This window comes from Phyllobates terribilis, unplaced genomic scaffold, assembly GCF_046119375.1.
Source record: "Phyllobates terribilis strain yellow unplaced genomic scaffold, ASM4611937v1 Scaffold_3__8_contigs__length_932513732, whole genome shotgun sequence".
In the NCBI taxonomy this organism is placed as follows: domain Eukaryota; kingdom Metazoa; phylum Chordata; class Amphibia; order Anura; family Dendrobatidae; genus Phyllobates; species Phyllobates terribilis.
In genome coordinates, this window is record NW_027362763.1 from 195,626,245 (window position 1) to 195,653,073 (window position 26,829).

Below are 26,829 nucleotides of genomic sequence, written 5' to 3' on the forward strand. Positions count from 1 at the left end.
CAGCCGTTCTCTTGAGTAGTATTTTTGGTACAAAAACATACTCAAAATGGGTGATGTCTATATGTCACCTTGTGGGCACATAAGCATAGCATTGCAAAGACTGCAGCCATTTCTCGTTTTGATCACCGCTAGTAGCAGCAGACCACGTGGTTGTTATAGGGCCCATGACGCAGGGCGGCTTGGTGCTGAATGGCACTATGCCCCTCCCTGACTCCTGTGTCACAAATTCATCAGTATTTCAGCATACAGATACAGTTACAGCCAGGTCCCTGCTCTACTATTCAGCCTGTGCATCAGGCATGTGACATCACGAGGTCGTGCCTGCTGCACAGAGCCTCAGTTCACATGTGCAACAGGGGACATCATACTGTTTTAGGGGCACTGTAGGGTCATCATACTCTGCATATGGTTGTACTGTGGGGGAAATCGCTATGGGGGTATCATATTGTGTGTGGGGGCATAATAATGTGTGTGTTGGGCTGTGAATGCAATATTATGGGGAGAGCTGGAAAGCCATCATACTATGAGTGGGGGCCATCATACTGTGTGCGAGAATCATACTGTGTGCGGGAGCATCATACTGTGGGGTGGGGGGGTTGTGGGGTTCATCAGACTGTAGGGGAAATCATACTGTCTGAGGATTCACTGGGGACATCATAATGTATTGGGGACATCAAACAGTACATGTGTGTGGTACTGTGGGGGAATTCACTGTAGGGATATTCTGTGTATGGGAGGCTGTGGGAGATCATACTGTGTGGGAGCATCATACCGTGTGTGGGGTGGCTGTGTGGACATCATACTGTGTTAGGGGGATGTGGGAGCATCATATTAAGGTGGGGGGGATGTGGCGGTCATCATACTGTAGGAGAAATCATACTGTGTTGGGATTCACTGGGGGACATCATGCTGTACAAGTGTGGGGTACTGTGGGGGAATTCACTGTGGGAATATTCTGTGTATGGGAGGCTGTGGGAGATCATAGGGTGCCCTCCTTGGTGCCCCTGTGTTTCCCTTCTAGTATCGTTCTTCTACCAGCTGGAGTTACATTATCGCCATCTGGTTATTTTTAAAAAATTCTAAATAAAAGACATTTGTTTTTACTATTGGAGTCTGTGGAGCTGGATCATCGTTTTTCCTATTACCTGTCTACTGAGCGCAAGCAGCAGCGCTGATCACAGATCCCGGAGACACCCAGCTGGTTCATGGAGGTGAGCTGTTTTTTTTATTTTCCCTTTCCATCATCGTACTGTGCATGTGGTGATGTGGGGGGCATCATACTGCGTGTGTGGCTAACATACTGTATGTGGGTGGCTATGGGGGCATCATACTATGTGTGGGGGTGTGTGAGGGCCATCATACTGTGTGGGAGCATCATACTATGTCTGTGGGAGGCTGTGGGGGCATCATACTGCTTGGGCATCATTGTGGGGGAAGGCTTGGGGGGGGGATCATCCAGTATGTCAGGGTGGGCTGTGGGGGCCATCATACTGTGTTAAGAGTCACTGTTGGGATATCATACTGTGTTGAGGTCATTGTGGGGGCATCTTACAGTGTTTAGGCCACTGTGGCAGCAGTAAACTGTGTTGGGCCACTGTGGTGTCATTCACCTGCTCATGTGGGGAAATTGACAGTGGGGTATCATACTTTATGGGAGGGCATTTTTTGGGGGATCATACTCTATGCTGGCCATGAAAGGAGTATCATAGTGGGTGAGAATACTAGGGGGCTTCAGTAGAGGCATAATTACTGTGTTCGTGCTGCAATGTATGTTCCTCTTCCTGCCTGTAAAAGTTCTGAGGTATACCCTTTTGGGACTACATCTGTGTCTACTTCAATATTATTTTGGTGGGAGTGGAGCTTGTCTTAATGTTAAAAAAAATGTTCCAGTTCCAAACATTGTTGGAATGTTTGCATTTATTATAAAATTATAAAAAAAAAACTAAAACAATATGTCTACAACAACGAATACATTTTCAATCCAAGACCAGAATCTTCATTAGGTTTAAGATCATTTTATAACATAAATACACAGATTCTGACATTGCTTGGAATTAGAATCTTTTATGAACTGCTTCAGGGCCGCCCATTGACTTTAAACACCCGAGTGGTGCTTCTCTGCAGAGACATTCTGAATTGTTACTGCAAAGTAATGCAGCTACATGCAATCGTGAAGCTGCGGGCGCAGCATGTGATCCATTCACTTGAACAGGTGAATCCTGCCACAGTATGTCTGTGTGCACACGTTGCATTTTTGCTGCGTTTTTTCAGTGCAGATTCTCATGCACATGTTGCTTATTTGCGACTTGCGGATTTGGTGCAGATGTAAATCTGCAGAATGTCAATTCTTTCAGCGTTTTTGCTGCAGATTTCACCCATATTAATGAATGGGGAAAAATCTGCACCAAAAATGCAAGCAAAAAACGCAGCAAAAATGTGTTCTTTCCCTGCCAAGAGATGCAGAAATGGTGTAGAAATGTTTGCACCGAATACTTGATGTGTGCACATACCCTATTGGTCAGCAAAAAAATACAGAGGTGCACAGGTTTTGGACAGTAAACACTGACATCTGCCTCTTGGCTGTTTCACACCTGACATGTTGGTTTGTACTGTAAAAAACATATTTAACCAGATTATATTTCCATAGAATATAATGGGGAAAACATGTCAAATAGATACGTGTGACATGTTTGTGAATGTATCGGTTTAGATCCATTTCTCACAGTATGCATAAAATGCAGTCTGCTGAACTTATTTTTCCTTTAAATCTTGTTTTAGGACCTTGTAGTCTAAGAAAAAATGATGCATACATATTGTCATACTTATTTTTTGTGCAACAGATAAAAATGCAGGACAAAAATATGCATGTGAAGGAGGCCTAAGATCAGCTTTACATGAGTGTTTGACCACAGTAAATAATATACTGCTATAAGGCTAGCTGCACACAGAGTTTTTTGAGGTTGTTAAAAACTAAGAGTTTTCTCTTCAAAAATTGTTCCATCTTTTTGGGGAGTTTTTGGAGAAGATTTTTGCCTTCTGAAGCAATTTTGAGGAGTTTTTCAACATTTTTGGAGAGCTTCATGGATAAGCTGCAGACTTTACTTGTGGAATTCAGCGTATTTTCTGCAGAACAAATCTGCAGCAAATGTGACACGTTTGGACTAATACATAATGTGACTTGTTTGAGCTTAAGATCCCATGATTCTCTTGTGTCTATATACTGCCGAGATAGAGGTTTGATGACTGGAGAAAAGAAAACATTTGTGAAGAATAGAAACAGTTGCAATTAAAATATAGACATTGCTTGAACTACAAATAATATTACATAAAATATTACCATTAATTATGGGAAACTCAATCTGTGACTAAATTTTTGGTGAAGCAGTGCACTGGTCATGAGGCCAGCACTGCAACCAATTTTGGATCTGATTTCAAGTCTCTGGTCATGCAATGTAATCTGTAACCACTAGATGGCAACAAAGTCCTAATCTGTCATCATGATGCACTGAGATTAATACAAATGACACACAAGCAGTTTCTAGCCGCAGCATGCAGTTGGAGATGTGTTACTATATGTTCACCCAGGGGTGGACATAACATTGGTGCAACCACACAAGAGCCTAAGAGGTAAGGGAGCATCTACCATCTCCAAATCAGGTAGAAGTGTGATGAGCTATTGAACTGCAAATGGCCCATAACCTGCTCTTGCACATAGGCCCTCTTCTGTCTGTGTTCACCCATATGTTTATACCTTTTCCCATGATCTTTAAATTACTCAGAACACCCTGCCATACCGAGGAGAGCGACGAAGCAAACCGTTCCGCCTCAGGAACTCCTCCCCCACTAAAGGGACCAAACTGTGGGTGATAACCGTCTGCACCGAAGAACGGTGACCTGCCAGCGGATTCTTGACGATGATTATTAATGGCAAATTCTGCCAGCGGTAAGTAGGATGCCCAATCCTCCTGATTTTCGGAGACAAACACCTGAGGTAGGTCTCCAAATTCTGATTGACATGCTTGGTCTGTCCATTCGACTGAGGGTGGAAGGCGGAGGAAAAGGACAGCTGCACCCCCAGTTGAGAACAGAATGCCTTACAGAACTTGGAAACAAACTGGATCCCCCTATCTGACACCACATCGGAGGGAACCCCCATGAAGCTTCTCATTTATGAACACCTGAGCAAATGTCTTGGCATTTGGAAGTGCAGGTAAGTAATGCGATGAAATGAACCATTAGTGATAGGTAGCGGAAGAAGAGTACCAGGCGGATGGGTATGCGAAACCTTAGAACGTGCGCAAATACTACAAGCAGATACGTGTTCAATCACATCCTGATGCAACCCCGGCCAAAAAAAACGACGAGAGAGGAGGTCCGTGGTTGCCTTACCACCTGGATGCCCAGCAAGCACAGAGTTATGATGTTCCTTAATTACTTTGCGGCGCAGATTAGATGGTGCAAATAACCTTCCTGAAGGGCAGGAGGCAGGGGCGTCTTCCTGAGCCTCCAACATCTCACCCTCCAGTTCAGGATACAGTGCCGGAATGACTACCCTTTTCTGTAATATCGGGGCAGGGTTCTCATGGTCACCACCACGAGGAAAGCTCCGGGACAAAGCATCAACCTTGACATTTTTGACCCCTGCGACGAAAAGTGACAACAAAATTGAACCTAGTAAAAAACAGGGACCATCTGGCTTGCCTAGGGTTGAGACATTTAGCTGACTGGATATATGACAGGTTCTTATGGTCAGTAATAACAGTAATAGGATGGACAGCCCCCTCCAACCAGTGTCGCCATTCTTCGAACGCCAATTTGATCGCCAAAAGTTCCCTATTACCCACGTCATAATTTCTCTCAGCCGAAGACAATTTTTTACAAAAGAAGGAGCATGGATGCCATTTACCAGGGGACGGACCCTGAGACAACACAGACACAACCCCGACATCCGACGCATGAACCTCCACAATAAAGCATTGGGAAACATTGGGTTGACTGAGTATAGGTGCAGTGGCAAAATGATTCTTTAAGGAAGAAAAAGCCTGGATGGATGTATCCGACTATTTGGAAAAATCAGACCCCTTCTTAATCATGTCAGTAAGGGGTTTCACAATTACAGAGTAATTTTGGATGAATTTCTGGTAAAAAATTAGTCAAGTCCAGAAAACGTTGTAGAGCCTTCAGGTTTTCGGGACGGTTCCAATCAAGGACTGTACTGATCTTCTCCGGATCCATTCGAGAACCCGAAGATGACAACAAGAACCCCAAAAACTGCACCTCCTGATCAGCGAAAACACATTTTTCCAGTTTGGCATAAAGTTTGTTATCCCTTAATATCTGGAGCACCTGCTTAACATGCCTCCGTGTCTCAAAATCAGGTGAGTAAACCAAAATATCGTCCAGACAGACCACCACAAACCTCCCCACCAAATGATGGAAAATATCATTTATGAAATGCTAGAATACCGCAGGTGCATTGGTCAAACCGAAAGGCATAACCAGACTCTCGAAATGCCCTTCAGGGGTATTGAATGCTGTTTTCCATTCTTCCCCTTCTCTTATTCTAATCAGATTGTAGGCTCCCCTTAAATTCAACTTGGAAAATACCTTAGCTCCTACAATCTGGCTGAACAAATCAGGAATCATAGGAAGAGGGTACGCATCACAGATGGTAATTTGATTTAATTCCCGGAAATCAGGGACGTAGACCGCCATCTTTTTTCTTCACAAAGAAGAACCCTGCCATCACGGGCGTAGATGAGGATCTGATATGTCCCTTCTACAGACTTTCCGCAATGAAATCCTTCATGGCTTGTCTCTCAGGGCCAGAAAGATTATGCAGTCTGGACTTAGGTAGTTTAGCTCCGGGGGTCAGGTTATTAGGACAGTCATATGCATGATGAGGAGGCAAATTCTGACACCCCCTCTCAGAAAAAACGTCCTCAAAACCAGACAGAAAAGCAGGTAATATTTCCGTAGAGACAGTAGCAAGGAAAATATCTAAACAGTTCTCATGGCATTAATCTCCCCATTCAATAATCTCCCGGGTTTGCTAATACACCAACGGATTATGTTTAAAAAGCCAAAGAATACCCAAAACAATAGGTGTCGGAAGATTGTTAAGGACATAGCAAGGGATTATTTCTCAATGAACTGACCCCGCTCTCAATTTTACAATATGTACAATTTGAGTAAATGCTTTCTGTGCAAGTGGCACCGAGTCGATGGCGGAGATTGAAATAGGTTTAGCTAAAGTACAGCAAGCAAGACCATGAGTCTTCACAAACTCAGCATCAACCATGCTGACTCTGGGTCCACTGTCAACAAACACAGAAATTTTCTCGGTTTTGCTCTCTAGCACCACCTCTGCTGTCAGGACAAACCGGGAACCGCAGGTTGGCAACAAATGCACCCCTTGTTTATCCAACTCCAGACTACCAAGAGTTAATCGAGTCTCCTTTTGTTTAGGAATTGAAGGACAGGTCCCAACAAAATGTCCCTTTTTTCCCACAAAGAAAAATACGCCTTTTTTCTTGCGAATGTCCTGGGAAATGTATGATGCAGAGACACCCCCTAACTGCATGGGTTCCTCCACCTCCCCCAGTACTGGTTCACCCCCAGACCGCTCCCCCGGCAGAGTTACACTACCCCGACAAGAAGGCCTCGGAGAAGGTGGTCTCACCTGTCTATTCCGACGGCGTCTATCAAGACGTATGGTCAACGACATGGTAGCCTCCAAGGACTGAGTGGTTTCATATACTGCCAAGACATATTTCAACCTTTCAGTAAGACCCTCACAAAATTGACTTCTAAGGGTGAGTCATTTCATTTGGAATCCGTTGCCCATCTACGGAATTCAGAACTGTACGATTCCCTGCTGAAGGCGACGTAGCCTAGACTCAGCCAAAGCGACTCGGTCAGGATCATCATAGATGAGGGCCTGAGCCCCTAAAAACCCCTCCACAGTCTGGAGACAAACCGAGTCCTGTGGTGAAGAAAACTCCCACGACTGAGGATCTCCCTGCAGTAGAGAGATCACAATTCCAACCTGTTGCTCCTCATTTCTGGTGGAGTAAGGACGAAGCTTAAAGTACAGTTTACAGGCCTCTTTGAATACAAAAAACTTGTCCCTACCTCCTGAAAACCTGTCCGGGAGGGCAACCTTGGGTTCAGACTGGACAGGCCTACCTGCAGAGACCCCACATTAGCGACCTGTAGCTGCTGTTGCTGAACCTCACAGTGGAGGTCATTCACCTCCAGAGACAGACTGCACAGCCGCTCTGTGAGCTCTGCAACTGAAACCATACCAAGGAGAAAAGAAAAAAAAAAACACGCCCAAAAAACACACACAAAAAAAACCAAAGTATCAGTTTTTTGTTTTTTTTTCCTTTTCAAAATGTGCTCGGCCGGCAATAATGTCACGCAAGGTGTGGAAAAGACTTAGTGCAACACAAAGGGAAGATGGAAAGAGGGAGTTTAGACCTCCTAGGCTGATCTACTATCACCCTGTCTCCACTAACGTCCCTATAATGGCTCTTCACCAATCACCGCACGTGAACATTGCTGGCATCTCCCTCTAGCAGACAGCAGGTATTTATACACCTGGGCCAGGGTGTTAAATAGCCTGAGGAAGGTAGCCGCTGGGTGCTAAAGAGACAGCCTCTAAGAAGGTGTCTGTAATGCCAAACGTAGAGATCTCCTGCAACCAACTGCAGGGCGGCTGTCTGTCACCTCTGACACACCCGTGACACCTAATGAGTTAACTTTAGTGAAGGCCAAGTTGGTGTTATCAGACAATTTTCACTGGGGGCGTAAACTTCTCCCTGTATGAATTACAAGTGGGTTTTATCAGATAGCAACTCATACAGGGAGAGGCAGTGCAAGCCTCCAGTGAAAACTGTCTGATAACACTCACTTGGACTTTACTAAAGTTAGCTCATTAGGTGCCAAACAATTTGATTGCTTAATTAATTGCTAATATCTCTACAACGGAGAAGTGAAATTAAAAAAAACAAACAAAATAACAACAACATTTTATTCCAGCTCAACATGAAAAATTTGGTGAAAGTTCCACTTGTCAGGAATAAGACTAGTGGTATGGGATATACGGGTCGTAGAACTATAAAAATGCCTTTAAAGCCAAGTGCAAATTAGCCTAGAAGTGCATTGGAAGTGTGTCGATGTACTATCACACCCCCATTGCACTTCCAGGATAATTTGTATGTAGCTTCAAAGACAGATTTTTTAGTCCGGTCACCTATGCAGAATTCCCTGGGCCATCTCCGGCATTTTATAGTGCCCGTCATGACGTTGTGGTCTAGTTAGCGGCAGATGCCAAAGATGTTAGGCGCCGGCAGATGAAAAAAGATGGTTCAGTGAAGTTCACATCGGTGACCGGACTGAAAGAGTCAGGTGAGAAAAGGATATTCAATGTGTTTTTATTTTGTTGTGCTTTGTATTAGAGCTCGTGCAGACAACTGGAGTTTTTGTCCAATAATGGGATCACACGCAGATGAAAAATATCAGACTATGGTCATATTTTCACAAGCTAACAAAATGAAGAAGGTGGAGAAACTTTTTTTTTTATCCTCCACATCTGAGAAAAATGGATCCCACTCTGATCAAACTCTGGACAGTCTGATCAAAGTAAGATTAGCACAATCGGAGCGCTTTTCTTGGATGGAGAACATCCGATCGTGTGACCCTAACCTAACTTAGGGAGTTGGATTCGCTGGAGACCCTGTAAAAAGCACATGGAGTATCTCTGCATCTCCACATCTGTGGGAATGCACTAGATGTCACTGCATGCTGATACTTCTAGTTCTCCAGCCATCAGATCTCATATATCTGCCTTTTTGTAGTAGAAGCTGGTATGAGAGTCCAGACAATATAAAATTGCTCAGTGTTTAGCTGTTTCTCATACTTTGGGGGTGCTTAGCCTCAGCCCTCAATATCCAGCATTTGCACCTTTGAAGTCAGGTACTGATCGTATCTTTACCAGATGTCCCCATAGACAAAAGCTGAAATCTGGTAAAAGGCCTTTTTTTACATTCTGTGGTAAAAAAGAGAAAATATGAGTTTTAGGTTCCGATTAATAAAGGTTCCAATACTTGTTATTTCGTCCAGTGCTTCTGCCATGACAAGCTCCCCGCGCAGTGAATGTCACAACTAGAAATCATCTTTCCAGTTCCAGATGCCTCCGGGTCAGCGGCATTGTCGTCACTGTCACAGCATGACTCGGTCGTCAGGCAGACCTTCACATTTTCCATTATTAGCTTCACAGAAATAATTTAGGTCAACTCCAGAGCGTTTTTGGTCGTTGTTGCACCGTTTTTTGCCGCCAGTTATTTTATTTGCTCTTTCATTGCCTGCCTGACACAGAATACTACATTGTATTGATGACTCCCTGTCTCCTGACTGCATCTTTATAACTTCCATTCATTCAAGTCTCTGGAGCACAATAGGTGCCGGACCCATCCTCTGCCTCCGGACTAGACCTACTAGTGTTTTATGACCTAGATCAACCTGTCGTCATCTGATTATAGTGGGAAAGCTCAAATATTATCTGAAATAATGCCCATGTAAAAAATCATGTTACCTTACTTCATTTACCAATTTTACCCCGATTTCTGAAAGCAATTCTATGAAATTCCCTAGTCGCTATGTAAGCCTGATTAAATCTGTTCATAAATTCTACCTCTTTCCATCATTTACTCATGAAGCCAGTAATAATATAATTTATTATAAGTAAATCAAAGGTTATTATTTCATAAACCCCAATAAAACTATTCAGAAAAAAAACCTTTTTATGTTCTCTCATATTCTACTTTCCAGTATATAGAGTAAATACAGGTTAAATGACATGATGGCAATGACTGCATGAGGTTCTTCTTCATCCATTAGCTGAAAGACTACACTGATCAGCAGTGAGAACAGTTTGGTAGCCTGGGATTAGTAGTGCAATACCAGGCTGCCGGACCTGTGCTCACCACTCGCTGCCCTGATTCTCTGCTCACCTCCGCTGCCGGGCCTGCACTCATTGCTCGCTGCCCTGATGCTCTGCTCACCTCCGCTGCTGGGCCTGCGCTCACCGCTTGCTGCCCTGATGATCTGCTCACCTCTGCTGCTGGGCCTGCGCTTGCCGCTCGCTGCCCTGATGCTCTTCTCACCTCCGCTGCTGGACCTGTGGTCACCGCTTGTTGCCCTGATGCTCTGCTCACCTCCGCTGCTGGACCTGCTCTCACTACTAGCCGCCCTGATGCTCTGCTCACCTCCGCTGCTGGACCTGCTCTCACCACTCGCTGCTTGATGCTCTGCTCACCTCCACTGCCCTACACATTCCGTCACCGCTTGACGCAGGACACCGCTCTGAACTACAACAAAATTGCATTGCCTCCCGCCAGAGCTGTGAACTGGACAGCCCAGGGAGCCTACCAGGTCACAGCTGGAGGCAGCCACAGTGTAGATGTGGTCAGACACCAACCGCAGTCTCCTATGCCCAGAGGCTGTTGTATTTGCAGTGTGTAACGCCAACATAAAAAATTGGAAGCCCCCAGCAGCTGCAGAAAAAAATAATATATAATTTAATGTTAAAACGGTATATTTTATTGTGTATTAAAAATAATTGATTATGTAATAATTATTAATACAAAAATAAAAATTGCAACAGATCCCTGTAACAGAGGTCAAACTGGTATATATAGATGACTGGCTAGTATCTTCCAAATAACAAAATGCACAAATGTTACAAGACAAAAGAGGGGTCTAGAGGATCATAGTGCAACAGAAGGAAGTAAACATGTACCTGTCTCCTTGTCTGTATTATTTATTCTACACCATTAATTCCACAGCGCTTTACAGACATTATCAGCATTGTCCCCATTTGGGCTCACAATCTAAACTCTCTGTTTATGTCTTTGGAGTGTGGGAGGAAACTGGAGAAGGAAACCCACGCGAACACAGGGAGAACATACAAACTCATTGCAGATGTTGTCCTTGGTGGGATGCAAAGCTGCAGTGCTAACCCCTGAGCCATCGTGCTGCCTGTCACAGGCTGTTAAAGTGTGAAGGGCTTTATATTATTATATAAGGAAGGAAGCCTGCACTCCAGGTTTGGCCTGACTTAATTTTATGTGTAATAATAAGATAATCCGTTCAAAATGTCACGCCATTCTGGTTCCTCACATAGTCTTCTGGTCTTTGAGATAGAAGGAGGTGCAGAGGGTAGATGTAATACAGTAGGATTTGTAAATGTTCTTGTTATTCTTTTGAAAAAATGCATCAAAACAATCTATATGAAAATTTGATATTTTCTGGATACTATTCAGGATGCATGGCAATCATCTGGTAAACTTCGTATACAGTAAAGGGGCAATATTTGTTTTTTTATAATTAGGTCCATACATTGTGCAGCAATAACAGAGCATAAAATAACTGAGGCCCCCAGAGGCACAAATAGATTTTGCATGACCTAAACATATTCTATGTAAAACATACAGTGGGGAAAATAAGTATTTGATACACTGACGATTTTGCAAGTTTTCCCACCTACAAAGAATGGAGAGATCTGTAATTTTTATCTTAGGTACATTTCACCTGTGAGAGACGGAATGTAAAAATAATCCAGAAAATCACATTGTATGATTTTTACATAATTAACCCCTTCACGGCATGCGCCGTATATATATATATATATATATATATGCCACATGTCGTGTCTCCCCCTTTGGTGCTGGCTCAGGAGCTGAGCCTGCATCTTTACAAGCACGACAGCTGATTTGACAGCCACAGGGGGAAACGCGATCCACCCGCGGTTGTTAACATGTTAAATGCCGCTGTCAATCTCTGACAGTGGCATTTAACATGGCCACGCCAGAAGAGCATCACAAACCACACCCATCGGTGAGCCTGTCACATGATCGTGGGGTGCCGATGGGTTGGTATGACAACCCGGCAACTGCAGGAGACCTCTGTGGTTGTCATAGCTGATCTGCTATGAGCGCCGCCCAGTGGTCGGCGGTCGTAGCAGATGAGCATTTTTATTACACAAATCATTCCCCTTTTGCCCCATTCAAAATAAAACAATAAAAAAATACATATATTTGGTATCGCCGGTTTCAGAATCACCCGAACTATCAATACATAAAAAGAATTAATACGGTCAGTAAACGACGCAATGAGAAAAAAAAATCAAAACTCCAGAATTATGTTTTTTTAGTCGCCGCAACACTGCAATAAAATGCAAAAACTGGCTATCAAAATATTGTATATATCCCAAAATGGTATGAATAAAAACGTGAGCTCGGCGCGCAAAAAATAAGCCAAAGATCACGAAAAATGGAGACGCTACGAGTTTCGGAAAATGGCATCATTTTTTTTTATTACCACTTAAATAAAAAAGAACCTATACATGTCTGGTATCTACAAACTCAAAGACCTAGAGAATCATAATGGCAGGTCAGCTTTAGCATTTATTGAACATGGCAAAAAAAAAAAACAATTGTGCAATTGCACTTTTTTTGCAATTTCACCGCACAAAAGAAAAAAAAAGTTAAAACAAAAGCACAAAAACGGGAAAAGGCCCGTGGCGTGAAGGGGCTAAATTGCATTTTATTGCATGAAATAAGTATTCGATCACCTACCAACGAGCAAGAATTCGGTCTCTCACAGACCTGTTAGTTTTTCTTTAAGAAACCTTCCTACTCTGCACTCATTACCTGTATTAATTGCTCTTGTTTGAACTTGTTACCTGTATAAAAGACACCTGTCCACATACTCAATCACACTCCAACCTCTCCACCATGGCCAAGACCAAAGAGCTGTCTAAGGACACCAGGGACAAAATTGTAGACCTGCATAAGGCTGGGATGGGCTAGGACAGGTGTTTTTCTGCAAAAGGGACAGAGCGATTGCACTGTATTGATGGGGAGATGGATGGGGTCATGTATCGCGAGATTTTGGCCAACATTCTCCTTCCCTCAGTAAGAACATTGAAGATGGGTCGTGGCTGGGTCTTAAAGCATGACAATGACCCAAAACACACAGCCAGGGCAACTAAGAAGTGGCTCAGTAAGAAGCATTTCAAGGTCCTGGAGTGGCCTAGCCAGTCTCCAGACCTGACCCCAATAGAAAATCTTTGGAGGGAGCTGAAACTCAATGTTGCCCAGTGACAGACCCAAAACCTGAAGGATCTGGAGAAGATCTGTATGGAGGAGTGGGCAAAAATCCCTGCTGCAGTGTGTGCAAACTTGGTCAAGAGCTACAGGAAATCTCTGATGTCTGTGATTGCAAACAAAGGTTTCTGTACCAAATATTACGTTTTTTATAGTATCAAATACTTATTTCATGCAATAAAATGCAAATTATGTAAAAATCATAGAATGTAATTTTCTGGATTTTTTGTATATTCTGTCTCTCACAGATGAAGTGTATCTACGATAAAAATTACCGACCTCGCCATTCTTTGTAGGTGGGAAAACTTGCAAAATCAGCAGTGTATCAAATACTTATTTTCCCCACTATATGTAAGATAAATTGTTCTAATATGAAAAAGTATGAACACATTATAGTATGTTATTGCAAACCAGTACTTTCTTGCTACCAGGAATGTCATTGTCATGGTGTTACCGTGATAGAGAAGGGCCAGAAAACCACAGTGTCTGATTTCACGTACTCCTCCACTGATTAGAAGTACTTCACCATCATATTAAACAGTGCAAGTTTCTAGCAGTGCAGGGGTTAATCTGTTCAGTTGAGAGCTTCTGAAGCTTTCCTGGTCTCAGGTGTTCAATGTTGGCCACTCCCCACTGCTATAAATACTCACCTCTGACAATCAGGGATTGCCAGTGTTAGTTTTATACTGCCTGGTTCTGGAGTTGGGGGTGTTGGTTGTTTGAGTAGGCGTTTGGAGTGTTGTTCTAAAGACTGTTGCTTGGTGGTTCGTCTGTGTGCAAATCCTCATCCTCTCGTATTTGTTATTTTTCTTCCTATACTTCCCGGTGTTCCACTCTGTTGTTCGTGAGTGCATATTTGTATGATTGGTATATTCATTTATCTCTGTACGTCTTCCCTTGTTTGTCTGGTTTGTGCATATTTATACACAACTACTCCCCACTTCCCTGGGTGGGGAAGGGGACAGAAAAGGGCTGATTTAGGAGCTCAGCAAGGGACGTGGCCCCGGCGTCTTCACTATTAGACGTAATCTGGGGAGCAGGGATAGCTAGGGCACCTCTAGCTTTAGGGTTAGGGAAGGAGCCACTAGCCCCGGAACAACCGACAACCGTGTTGTGACAGTCGTATATAGAACTGTTTGTTCTAAATATTCTAGTGCATGAATACAATGCAAGTAAAGAACTGCTAGATTGACTGTGATACAAGCAGGAGAGTAAAAAATAAAAAGTAAGACATAAAGCAAAAGGCACAATATCCATCAAAGTGCTGCAGGTTTATATGGCAGGTTCGATCTGCGACACATTGAGTGATCCTGCACTTGATGGGCCCATGACTGACTAAAGGATTAGGTTGACGTGTTAAATGTGACCTTAGTTTGGTACTCCACATGAGGAAGGCACAATGACTTTCATGGACTGGATAAGGTTCAGCTGAAATAGACATTAATTTGGCATGAGGAAACAAGCATAACCTCCAGATGAAGGAACAATTTGGGCCCTTACACAGCAAGGAGGCACAGAGCTTGGCGGTTACACTTCAGAGTTGAGGGACAAAGCTTGGTGGCATACAGAGACTAAGTTTAGCATAACATAGCAAGGCAATGACCTACCATTACGTCAGTGATGGTCCATGGCTTAAGGACTATGTCTATAGGTCCCCATAGAGCGTGCCCTTACAGGCAGGAGAAACAAACCGCTTCAGGCAGTAGGACCCACCTCAGGGACTGGTGAGATATGGGGGGTGCTCTCTATAATGAATTATTCTTGTATTCAGTGCAGTTATTGTAGCTCAGTATCTGCTGTCATGTCCACAAAGCAGCAGAATTGTGACCATGTGTTATTGTGACTGCTGACATATGGCACACACAACAAACATGAACTCCGGGGGTCACACACTTCTTGTTATGCTGATTTGTCTCTTGCGCCACATTAACTTCCTTTGTATACTGCTAATTCTTGCCATGTCTGTGTATTTGTTGATGGTGGTGGCAGGTGGTGGACATCATGCGTGTTAATGTAGACAAGGTCCTGGACAGAGATCAGAAGCTGTCGGAGCTGGATGACAGGGCTGATGCCTTGCAGGCAGGAGCGTCCCAGTTTGAGACCAGTGCAGCTAAGCTGAAGAGGAAATACTGGTGGAAGAACTGTAAGGTGAGCGCCTCGGCTTACACTTGTACAGGTGCCTGTAATAAACATTTTATATTCAATGGTTTTAAAAGGGTTTTAAAAGTTTTTAAAAGGGTTTCTACTCAAATGAATGGCCACCTATAATATGCCACAGTCATTATAAAGATTCTAGACTTCAATGCAACCGGCCCATACATTACTCCTTATCCATAGTACTGTCATTATAGCATGGGCAGAAAATTGATACGTTCTCCTATGACACAGATTTTTTTTTATTTCTTTACTTTTCGTTTCATTATCTATATTAAAAATCTCCAAATCACTCTAGCTACTGACACTTCTAATAGACTTGTTGGAGTATACAACAGCTTCAGGCTTGAGCTGACAGCAGATGGTGTTGTGTTACATTTTACAGTTTGCTGGTAGTTGTAGTAATTCCTGTAGTCTGTATTATGCCAACTCTCTGTATTGTTTTTCACCAGTTCTTTCCTGCAATCCTCCATGCTGTGGTTATAATGGTTGCACTTTCTATAGGCCCCAAGTAAAACAATATATTCTGCTAAAATCCGCAACAAGACTGACACTTCCTGTTTTGCAGACAGGCTTGGACTGGCCCACGGGAGAACGGGAGAATCCTCCGGTGGGCTCCTGTGCAAAAGTGGCCCACCACCCTCTTATATGAGCAGCATGTTACGGGTCCGGGTGGTGGAACCTCTGTGCCGAGGTGCAAGGAGGGACCCAGAGGGGCGTGACTAAGTATCCACCCGAACCGACCCTGGTCGTACAGCAGCTAACGACACCGTGACCAGGGAGGATCCGGGCAGAGGGACCAGGTGCTACTCTGGAGACGACCTTGTAAGAGAGCAGGTGGCTCCCACGGGTCAGAGGGCTGGGACTGACCGGTATGGTGGATGGACACGGCAAGCAGGCGGAAGTCTCTGGTAGCTGACAGGAGGTCACAGTTCGAGAAAGCAGGGCAAGTAGCAGACTTTAGGTTTACCAGGAAGGTGGTCACAGCAAGTGACGGCAGGGTCTCCAGGCAGGCTGGCAGAAAGCAAGCAGGTGCTCCCAGGTGAGCGGGCTGACGGACACAGCAGGTAACAGGCAGGTAACTGGTGGACGCTTCCAGGTGAGCGGTCTGACAGACGAGACAGGTAACAGGCAGGTAACTGGTGGATGCTCCCAGGTGAGCGGTCTGACAGACGAGTCAGGTAACAGGCAGGTAACTGGTGGACGCTCCCAGGTGAGCGGTGTGACAGACGGGGCAGGCGGATGCTCCCAGGTGAGCGGGCAGATAGCCAAGGCAGGTAACAGGCAGGTAACAGGTGAGCGCTCCAGGTGAGCAGGCTGGCAGGCTCGGCAGGTAACGGACGGATAACAGGCTGGCAGGCAGGACGAGAAGTTAGGCTAGCAGCGGAACCTGAGGGCTGAAGCACAGGTAAGACACTGTGCAAACAACTTTGCTCGGGCACCTCCATTTTGGAGGAGGTGCCTTAAATGTGGGAAGTCCTCTGGCCATTGGCCGGGGACTCTTTAGGAAGACGCGTGCTGTCCCTTTAAGAGGGGGGGAGTGCGCGCGCCCTAAGCACTCTGTTGGAGGAGGAACGTGCTCCGGCCACAGCAGGGAACGGACCGCAGGGAGAAGCCGCGCCAGGAGCCGGGGGGCGGGAGAGACGGTGTCCCTGTCTGACAAGGGGCAGGGACGCCGCTGCGCCGACAGAGACAGGAGCGCTGGAGGAGCCCACGCGAGGAGCGCGGAGGTGAGAGGGACGGCGTCCCTGCCTAGCAGAAGGCAGGGACGCCGATGCTACACAGCACTTGGCACAATATACAGGAATCACTATCAGGGCCGGCTCCAGGTTTTTCTGGGCCCCGGGCGAAAGAGTCTCAGTGGGCCCCTTTAACACATACCACGATTCATGATGCAGAGATACGGCGGAGAAATATATATATATATATAGTACAATGCAAAGATTTCACTTCTTACATTACATGAGTGATATCTATTGTAAATTCTACAATAGCTCAGAAACCGGTGAATCGCTCCACATAGAATACTGGCCCCCATATAAGGCTCCATACGGAATACTGGCCCCCATATAACGCTTCATACGGAATACTGGCCCCCATATAAGGCCCCATACGGAATACTGGCCCCCATATAAGGCTCCATACGGAATACTGGCCCCCATATAAGGCTCCATACGGAATACTGGCCCCCATATAAGGCCCCATACGGAATACTGGCCCCCATATAAGGCTCCATGCGGAATACTGACCCCCATATAAGGCTCCATACGGAATACTGGCCCCCATATAAGGCTCCATACGGAATACTGGCCCCCATATAAGGCCCCATACGGAATACTGGCCCCCATATAAGGCCCCATACGGAATACTGGCCCCCATATAAGGCTCCATACGGAATACTGACCCCCATATAAGGCTCTATACGGAATACTGGCCCCCATATAAGGCTCCATACGGAATACTGGCCCCCATATAAGGCTCCATACGGAATACTGGCCCCCATATAAGGCTCCATACGGAATACTGGCCCCCATATAAGGCTCCATACGGAATACTGGCCCCCATATAAGGCTCCATACGGAATACTGGCCCCCATATAAGGCTCCATACGGAATACTGGCCTCCATATAAGGCTCCATACGGAATACTGGCCCCCATATAAGGCTCCATACAGAATACTGGCCCCATATAACGCTCCATACAGGATACTGGTCCCCTTATAAAGCTCCATACAGGATACTGGCCCCCATATAACGCTCCATACAGGATACTGGTCCCCTTATAAAACTCCATACAGGATACTGGCCCCCATATAACGCTCCATACAGGATACCGGTCCCCTTATAACGCTCCATACAGGATACTGGCCCCTCTTTATAATGCCCCATGCAGGATGTCCCCCCCTCTCTTTATAATGCCCCATGCAGGATGCCCCCCCTCTCTTTATAATGCCCCATGCAGGATGTCCCCCCTCTCTTTATAATGCCCCATGCAGGATGCCCCCCCTCTTTATAATGCCCCATGCAGGATGCCCCCCCCCTCTTTATAATGCCCCATGCAGGATGTCCCCCCCTCTCTTTATAATGCCCCATGCAGGATGTCCCCCCCTCTCTTTATAATGCCCCATGCAGGATGTCACCCCCCCTCTTTATAATGCCCCATGCAGGATGTCACCCCCCCTCTCTTTATAATGCCCCATGCAGGATGCCCCCCCTCTTTATAATGCCCCATGCAGGATGTCCCCCCCTCTCTTTATAATGCCCCATGCAGGATGTCCCCCCCTCTCTTTATAATGCCCCATGCAGGATGTCACCCCCCCTCTTTATAATGCTCCATGGAGGATGCCCCCCCCTCTTTATACTGCCCCATGCCTCCATACATTAAAAAAAAAAAAAATCAAATACTCACCTCCCTTCTCCTCACCTGCTACCTGCTGCCTGCTGCCCGCTGCTCGGGTCCGAACTCCAGCGTTGTCGGCGTTGTCCCGCTCAGCGCTCCCTGTGACGGCTCAGGGGAGGGCGCGGTGTAAAGACGTCACCGCACCCTGTGACCTGAGACGTCACAGGGAGCGCAGAGCAGGAAGACAGAGGATCTGCGGAGGCACGAGGAGAGGTAAGTATCCAGCTGCCGGGGCCCTGAGCAAGCGGCGGAGAAGGGCGGGCGCTGACACCGCTCTCCTCCACCCATAGCCCAGCGGGGTGCGCGACCGCCAGTGGGCCCCTCTGCCTGCTCAGGGCCCCGGCATTTGCCCGGGTGCGCCGGGTGCTGACGCCGGCCCTGATCACTATGTACAGACAAACGCAGCATCTTATTCATTTACAATCTACCCAGTTCACTGTTATATACATTTGTGATTGAGGATAATGTCACATTTGCATGTAGCTGAAAAGTGGGGCCCTGGAGTTAGTTACTGGTGGGCGTTTGGCACCGCAGTCCGACATTTTTTGCGGAGATCACTTTTCAGTAGTAATCTTGTTATCATCATAGGCAAGATTACAATAAAAAGGTATCATCTACATAAAGATATGATAGGATCCACCAGTCACAATGGTTGATGGTCACAGCTCACCTTCTCCTCATCCCTGCACAATGACCTCTGCACAGGTAACAGAACATGCCCAGAACATACAGTACAACTCAATGATTCATCTCTAGACTATAGACTTACTGGCTTTCATGCTACTACTGTACAGCTGCTCAGGCAAGTTGGCTGCCACCATTATCATGTACAGAAAATAGAATAAAAAAATCTATAATCAGAAAGTAAAAGAATATATTTCAATATGGAAGAGTAATAGAATAGGCATACAAGTAAGAATTAGTAATACAAAATATAGGTGATACATTTCCTCTGTTTTTTGAGCTAATTGGCTACATAAAAAGAAGCAGGAGGTTGGGGGCTGAGTAGATAAAAAATGAGTTGCCCCTCTTCAGAAAACGTGTCCTGATATGTACAGATGGTTGTAAAAAACAACAACTGTGCCTTACTTATCCTCCTGGGTCCAGTGCTGAGTCTCCACTGCTGCCCTAGTCTCTGTTATTTGGCTGCAGCGGTGGAGACTCTGCACTGGACCCAGGGAGGGTGAGTAAGGAAAAGTCTTTTGTTTTTACGCTAAGGAGTAATTCAGACATCTGTTTTTTTGTGTGTGAGTCCTATCCGTCTTTTTCACTTGATAGCACTTGCAAGTATGATTTTTCAGTCTGCTCAAAATTTGTGCACATATGGCCGATATTGATCCGAGGGTCTTTTTTTGTTTGTTTCTTATCTTTTTTTTTGTTTTTTTATTCAAGAAAAACTTATAAAATTAGATCAACCTTTGATGATAAAAGCTTAAACTCTGACCAAACTCTGATGATGATGAAAAAAACACACTGATTTTCTTGTCTGAATGAGCCCTAATTGTACATATCAGGAAAAAATTTCTACGTAAAAAGTGACATTTAATCACAGAGCGATTAATACTGATTCAATTATTACAAGGGAGGGAAACTTTAGTTATTTGCTTTACAATGGTGGGTGTAATTTTGCATAATTTGGGGTTTTGATCTTCGCTGTTGTTACCTAAGATAATTTTGCATAATTTGGGGTTTTGATCTTCGCTGTTGTTACCTAAGAGACAATACCTGTGATCCAGAACATGTGACTATCACCCTCTTTCTCTCTCCAGATGATGCTTGTTATGGGAGCGGTAGGCGCACTAATGTTCATCATTCTCATTAGTAAGTCATTATTTTGCCTCATTAACAATTAAGGAATAAAATAAAATAAAAATATGCTGCCTAGAAATACAAAATTACATAAATGTTGCACTTTTGCATCTCAGAAACAATCACCATAAAATTCTATATGAAAAAAGTGGATTGGCTGCTCCTATATCATCGGCCATTATGAGAGCAGATGAGCCCAATACTGCATGATTGTGGAGCTGGACCTAAGGCTGGGGTTACACAACAATATAAAAACATCCATCCCATTCTCATCCAGAAAAATGGGAGGATTTTTTGCTCACTTTTCATCCGTATACAATCCGTTTTTTTACAGCAGCTATTAATCATTTATAAGATTATATACAGTTTCCTATGTTACAGAATTGCAATCTATCCGTAAAAATCCCATGCTATACATAGACTTGAATGGGTGAGTCTCAAGTCTTGTTCATTGAGTCTCTTATTTCCATTATTGGACTTGTTATGGGGGTTGGCATGGTGTGTGCAGCTAGAGGTGAGCGGCCGGCTGTTACTATAATAACCGGTCATAAAATTCTCTCTAAATATAGTTGCATTAAAGGGGTTGTCCACTACTAGGACAGTCCCTTCTTGAACTAATTGTTTGGCCCCAATAAAATAAAAACACTTATGCTCACCTCCGGTGCTGGCGCTGTTCTCGCGGTGTCGGCACTCGCGTTCCGGGGCTTTGGTGCGGTGGAATGACATGTGATGCCCGGCGCAGCTGATCCCAGATTTCCTCTTCATGTTCAATTCATACGAAGGAGGAGACTGTGACGCCAGCACTGATTGGGTGTCAGGCTTCACATGTCATTCCACCGTGTCACAGCCCCAGGACCGTGAGTGCCGACACCGTAGGAACAGCACTGGCACGGGAGGGGAGTATAGTTTTTTTTTATTTTATTGTGGCCAAACAATTAGTTCAAGAAGGGGTTTTACAAGTAGTGGACAACCCCTTTAGAGGTTCGGTCACACTAGTGTATAAAACGGCAGTGTGTTATCAGATGTTTTATCGGATAGTACTCAACCCGATGTTATTCTACGAGGCAGTGCAGATCTCCGATTATTTTCTTATGCTGATTCGGTATGAGAAAACAATCGCAGCATGTTGCGACCCATACAAGTCTCATGCGAGAGAATCGGACCACAGTAAAATATCCCTCGGTTCACGCTCGCTGCAGACTTTGAGCCAAGGGTCATTTACAAATAGCATCCGAATCTCCTTCATGGGAGAATCTTCAGATGCTACTCAACAGTGTGAGCGAGCCCTTAATCCTTCCTGTACATAACACACTGAGAATCTAAGCCAAGGTTCAGTCTCCTCCAATAACAAGGATATCAAGTGTTCACACACAGCCCTAGATAATTCTTGGCTCTGATTAATGATGTGCACCCCATAAGTCACGATGAAACAGAAACCACTATACATGGATGTCTGTATAGACTTTATGTGAGTTTGCATTATCGGGCCCATTTCCTAACCATATTGTCCTTCTCTTACAGTTTATTTCTGCACTTGATGCCGTGGTCGTCCGTGCTTGTATCCTCCTTTCTGTCCACCTCTTCCTAGTTCCCTTTTTATTGTCATCTTTTCTCCCTCTGATCTTATCTCAGTGACTTCTTCATTTGTTAATACACTTGTGTTCTGAAATTGATAATAAATCATTAAGCTATAAATAATGCGATTTAAAAATCAATGAACAAATTCTAATTTGGTTCTGGCCATAGCAGTGCATTTATAAAAAAAATGTGGGATTAAATGGGAAAGGTTTGGGTGTGTCAGTGGTTTGTTTGCTAGCTGCAGAGCAGGAAGCTCTGTGCACTGCAAGCCTGTGTCGAGGCATAACACAGGCCTGTGAAGGCAACGTAACTAGCGCACCTCAGAGCAAAACAGTGCTGCCGTCGCCCACAGCAAGCAGTTTATACGGACTGTTTGGACCACCAGCTGAGATCCGGAGGACATCATTTGCACTTAAATTATACGTTTTTGCAAATAAAGACATTTAAGTCGAACTTTCCTTGGGTCACGGCCTCATTATCGCACAGTGTGAACACCACCGCGCTACAAATGGTGGAGAATGCGGGCAGTGTGAACTGAGGCATACCCCGAAAGCTGCATGTCCGTGATCAAGCCTGCAAAGCTACAGCTCAGGCCTGGAGACAACATGGAGGAGCTACTAAGAGATGCTATATTAGAGTATCTGAAGAAGAATAACCTCATGACCCAATAGCAACATGGGTTTACGAGGGACCGTTCCTGTCAAACTAACCTGATCAGCTTTTATGAGGAGCAAAGTTCCGGACTGGACCAAGGAAATGTAGTGGATGTTGTGTATATGGACTTTTCAAAAGCTTTTGATACGGTTCCGCACAAAAGGTTGATACAGAAAATGAGAACAATGGGGATAGGGGAAAATATATGTATGTGGGTTAAGAACTGGCTCAGTGATAGGAAACAAAAGGTGGTTATTAATGGAACACATTTAGACTGGGTCTCAGTTAACAGTGGGGTACCACAGGAGTCAGTATTAGGCCCGCTTTCTTTTTAACATATTTATTAATGAACAACCACTCAATCATTTAAAAAAAAAATTCATTTAATAAATATAAACATATACCGTATATTCCGGCGTATAAGACGACTTTTGAAGACTGAAAAATCTTCTGTCTAGTCTGGGGTCGTCTTATACGCCGGTAATGCTTTTGAACTTTCAGAAATTGACATGCGGGGATACTCTGGGGGTGTTAATAAGCTGCCGTGGCCGTATCCCTGCCATGTCGGAGTTAATATAAGGTGGAGGGAGTTAAAATACGGCGGCGGTAGGTCCAGACAGTCAGCACTTCTGTGCTGAAACTGACACATCGCTGCGTATTCCCAGCTCCGGACACAGCGCAGGGCTTCTGTGCCGACAGCTTTCACTTGTCACAGAAGCGCTGCGCTGTGTCCGGAGCAGGGAAGTTCGCATCGCTTCTGTGACAATATATGAAAAGCCGGCAATTCAGCAGCGGCATAAGCCGGCACCCGACAATTTAGAATAGAAAGAATAGAGCATCACACATAGATTAGATAGATAGAAACATGTCAGTCACATATATATGAAGTACAGTGACAGTATTGCTTACTGTACTTGTCATTTAGTGTAAAGGATTTATTAAAACAAATAATAGTGTTTTCATGCACCGTCTCTTTAAAAAAGCCGGCCGGCAATTCAGCATCTGTACCCGACAATTTATAACAGAAAGATAGAGCATCACACATAGATTAGATAGATAGAAACATGTCAGTCACATATATATGAAGTACAGTGACAGTGCTGGTTACTGTACTTGTCATCTAGTGTTAAAAAAACGGATTTATTTAAAAAAAAATTGGCGTGGGGTTCCCCGTAATTTTAGTTTCTAGCGGAGGTTAAGCAGACAGCTGGGGCAGATGTTTGAAGCCTGGGAAGGGGGTAATACCCACGGAGCTTCCCAGGCTACTAATATCAGCCCCCAGCTGAATACCTAGCCTTTACTAGCTATTAAAATGGGGGACCCCCCCAAAAAAATGACGTGGGGTCCCCCCTAATTTAATAGCTAGCAAAGGCTAGGCAGACAGCTGGGGGCTGATATTAATAGCCCAGGAAGGGAGCCATGAATATTGGCCCCCTCCCAGGCTAGAAACACCAGCCGTCAGCCGCCCCAGAAATGGCGCATCCATAGGATGCGCCAATTCTGGCACTTAGCCTCGCTCTTCCACGCTGCCCTGGTGCGGTAGCAGTGGGGTAATAGGGCTGGGGTTGATGTCAGCTTATAATGCCAGCTGACATCAAGCCCAGGTTAGTAATGGAGAGGCGTCTATAAGACACCCCCATTACTAACCCCATAGTAAAAGTTAAAAAAAACACAAACACCCAGAATAAAGTCCTTTAATTGAAATAAACACACAATTCTTTATTGTTCTAAATTAAACCATACTTACCATCACGCCCATTCCAGCTGAAGCCAACGATCTCCTGCAATAAAAGTAAAATAATAAAGCAACCTCATCCTTACCTTTCCATGGTTCCCAGGACAGCTTCAGCTCTGCTACATCGAGATGACAGGCTGGACCGCAGCAGAACGCTGCCATCCAGCCTGTCATCCCGCAGACACTGAGAAGCGCAGGCATGCTTGCGCTCTGCAGTGTCTGGCTGTGACGGCATCCAGATGAGCCGACAATGAACTCAGCTCACCTCCTGGACGTCCGTCACTGACAGCGTGGGAAACTTCTACTGCGCATGCGGGGAGCAGGAGAATTTTCCCACGCTGTCAGTGACGTGCATGAGGTGAGCCGAGTTCATTGGACATGATCTCGGCTCATCTGGATGCCGTCACAGTCAGACACTGAGGAGCACAAGCATGCCTGCGCTTCTCAGTGTCTGCCGCATGGCAAGCTGAACGGCAGCGTTCTGCTGCGGTGCAGCCTGTCATGTGAATGTAGCAGAGCTGGACCGGTCCTGGGAACCATGGAGAGGTAAGGATGAGGTTGCTTTATTATTTTACTTTTATTGCAGGAGATCGTTGGCTTCAGCTGGAATGGGCGTGATGGTAAGTATGGTTTAATTTAGAACATTAAAAAATTGTGTCTTTATTTCAATTAAAGGACTTTATTCTGGGTGTTTGTGTTTTTTTTAATTACTTTACTAGAAATTCATGGCGGTCATGTCTAATATTGGCGTGACCCCATGAATTTCGGGCTTAGGGCCAGCTGATAATGCCAAGCTGGCCTTAACCCCTTTATTACCCAGTGAGCCACCGCACCAGGGCCCTGGATGAGTTGGGTACAGCGCCAGAAGATGGCGCTTCTATGAACGCGCCATTTTCCGGGGTGGCTGCGGACTGCAATTTGCAGCGGGGGGGGGGCCAGAAAGCTTGGGCCTCCCTGCGCTGCAGATTCCAGCCCCCAGCTGCCTAGTTGTACCTGGCTGGACACAAAAATAGGGCGAAGCCCCACGTCTTTTTTTTTTTAATTATTTCATGAAATAATTAAAAAAAAAAGGGCTTCCCTATATTGTTGTGTCCGGCCAGGTACAAATAGGCAGCTGGTGGTTGGGGGCAGCCCGTTCCTGCCTGCTGTACCTGACTGGACACAAATATAGGGCGAAGCCCACGTCAACATTTTTGGGAAAAATTAATTACAAAATTAATAATAATTTAGGGACTGCATCTTTATTAACCCCTCAATTGTCATTTAGTGTTAAAATAAAGGATTTTTTAAAAAGAAAATTGGCGTGGGATCCACCATCATTATAGTCTCTAGCGGAGGTTAAGCAGACGGCTGGGGCAGATGTTTGAAGTCTGGGAAGGGGGTAATACCCACGGAGCTTCCCAGGCTACTAATATCAGCCCCCAGCTGAATACCTAGCCTTTACTAGCTATTAGAATGGGGGACCCCCCCAAAAAATGACGTGGGGTCCCCCCTATTTTAATATGTTTATGAGTGACAGTTTTCCTGCTATATACCTGCATGTCATAAGAATTTAAATTAAAAAAAGGACCATGTTAAATTCAAATCTGTTTTTTTTTAATTTTTTCCGGTGTTTGGTATGCGTTGGAAAAGGGGTAGTCTTATACGGTGAATATATCCTAAACTCTATATTTTAACAGGAAAGTAGGGGGGTCGTCTTATACACCAGGTCGTCTTATACGCCGGAATATACGGTAAATCAAAGAAGACATAATTACAGGAAAAACAGACTCAGGGATATACAATATAATAAATACCCAATAAATAAATTTATTGTGGGGCATAGATCAATGCAGGAGAAAATCATAAATAACAAATCCAGACTATGTGTTAAAGTGCATAGTGCAAATAGCTACATATGATAGCAACCCAAAAATAAATAAATCACAGTGGATAATATATATATTATATTAAAGTGCTAAATCAATGCATCAATAAGTGCTAAAGTAAACACATAGAAGGGAATAAATTCATTATAAATACCATATAGCTATGCCCCAAACACCTCCAACGCTGTTTCGCCGGATGGCTTTCTCAAGGAGTATATGACAGCAGAGGTTACCTTTTCCACACCATGCGGAGAGATTAAACATGTGGTGGGTGTGGTAAAGACTCTTCCCTACGGGACTGTGCTGGGAAGAGACTTACCCCTTTTTTGGTCCTTGTGAGAGAGTAAGATTAAATCTCCCAGGATAAAGATGTGTCTGGGTGCGGAACCCGAAGATCCTGAGTCAAGGATACCTGCTGTAAGGGTTGCCAACCTAAGGATAGAGTGTATACCCGATAGGT

General features: G+C 44.8%; 1 protein-coding gene across 3 annotated transcripts in view; it reads left to right on the forward strand.

The window, feature by feature from the left end:
- The window catches only part of LOC141258014 (vesicle-associated membrane protein 1-like), a 63,502-nt gene extending 41,270 nt beyond the window's left edge, over positions 1–22,232 (forward strand). For all 3 annotated transcript variants that reach the window (XM_073673006.1, XM_073673008.1, XM_073673007.1), the window contains exons 3-5: positions 15,162–15,320; positions 20,495–20,546; positions 22,056–22,232. In XM_073673006.1, the coding sequence (XP_073529107.1) occupies positions 15,162–15,320; positions 20,495–20,546; positions 22,056–22,072 (228 nt within the window). In that variant the 3' untranslated portion in view covers positions 22,073–22,232. The remainder of the gene's footprint in view (positions 1–15,161; positions 15,321–20,494; positions 20,547–22,055) is intronic.
- Positions 22,233–26,829: the final 4,597 nt, after the last annotated feature.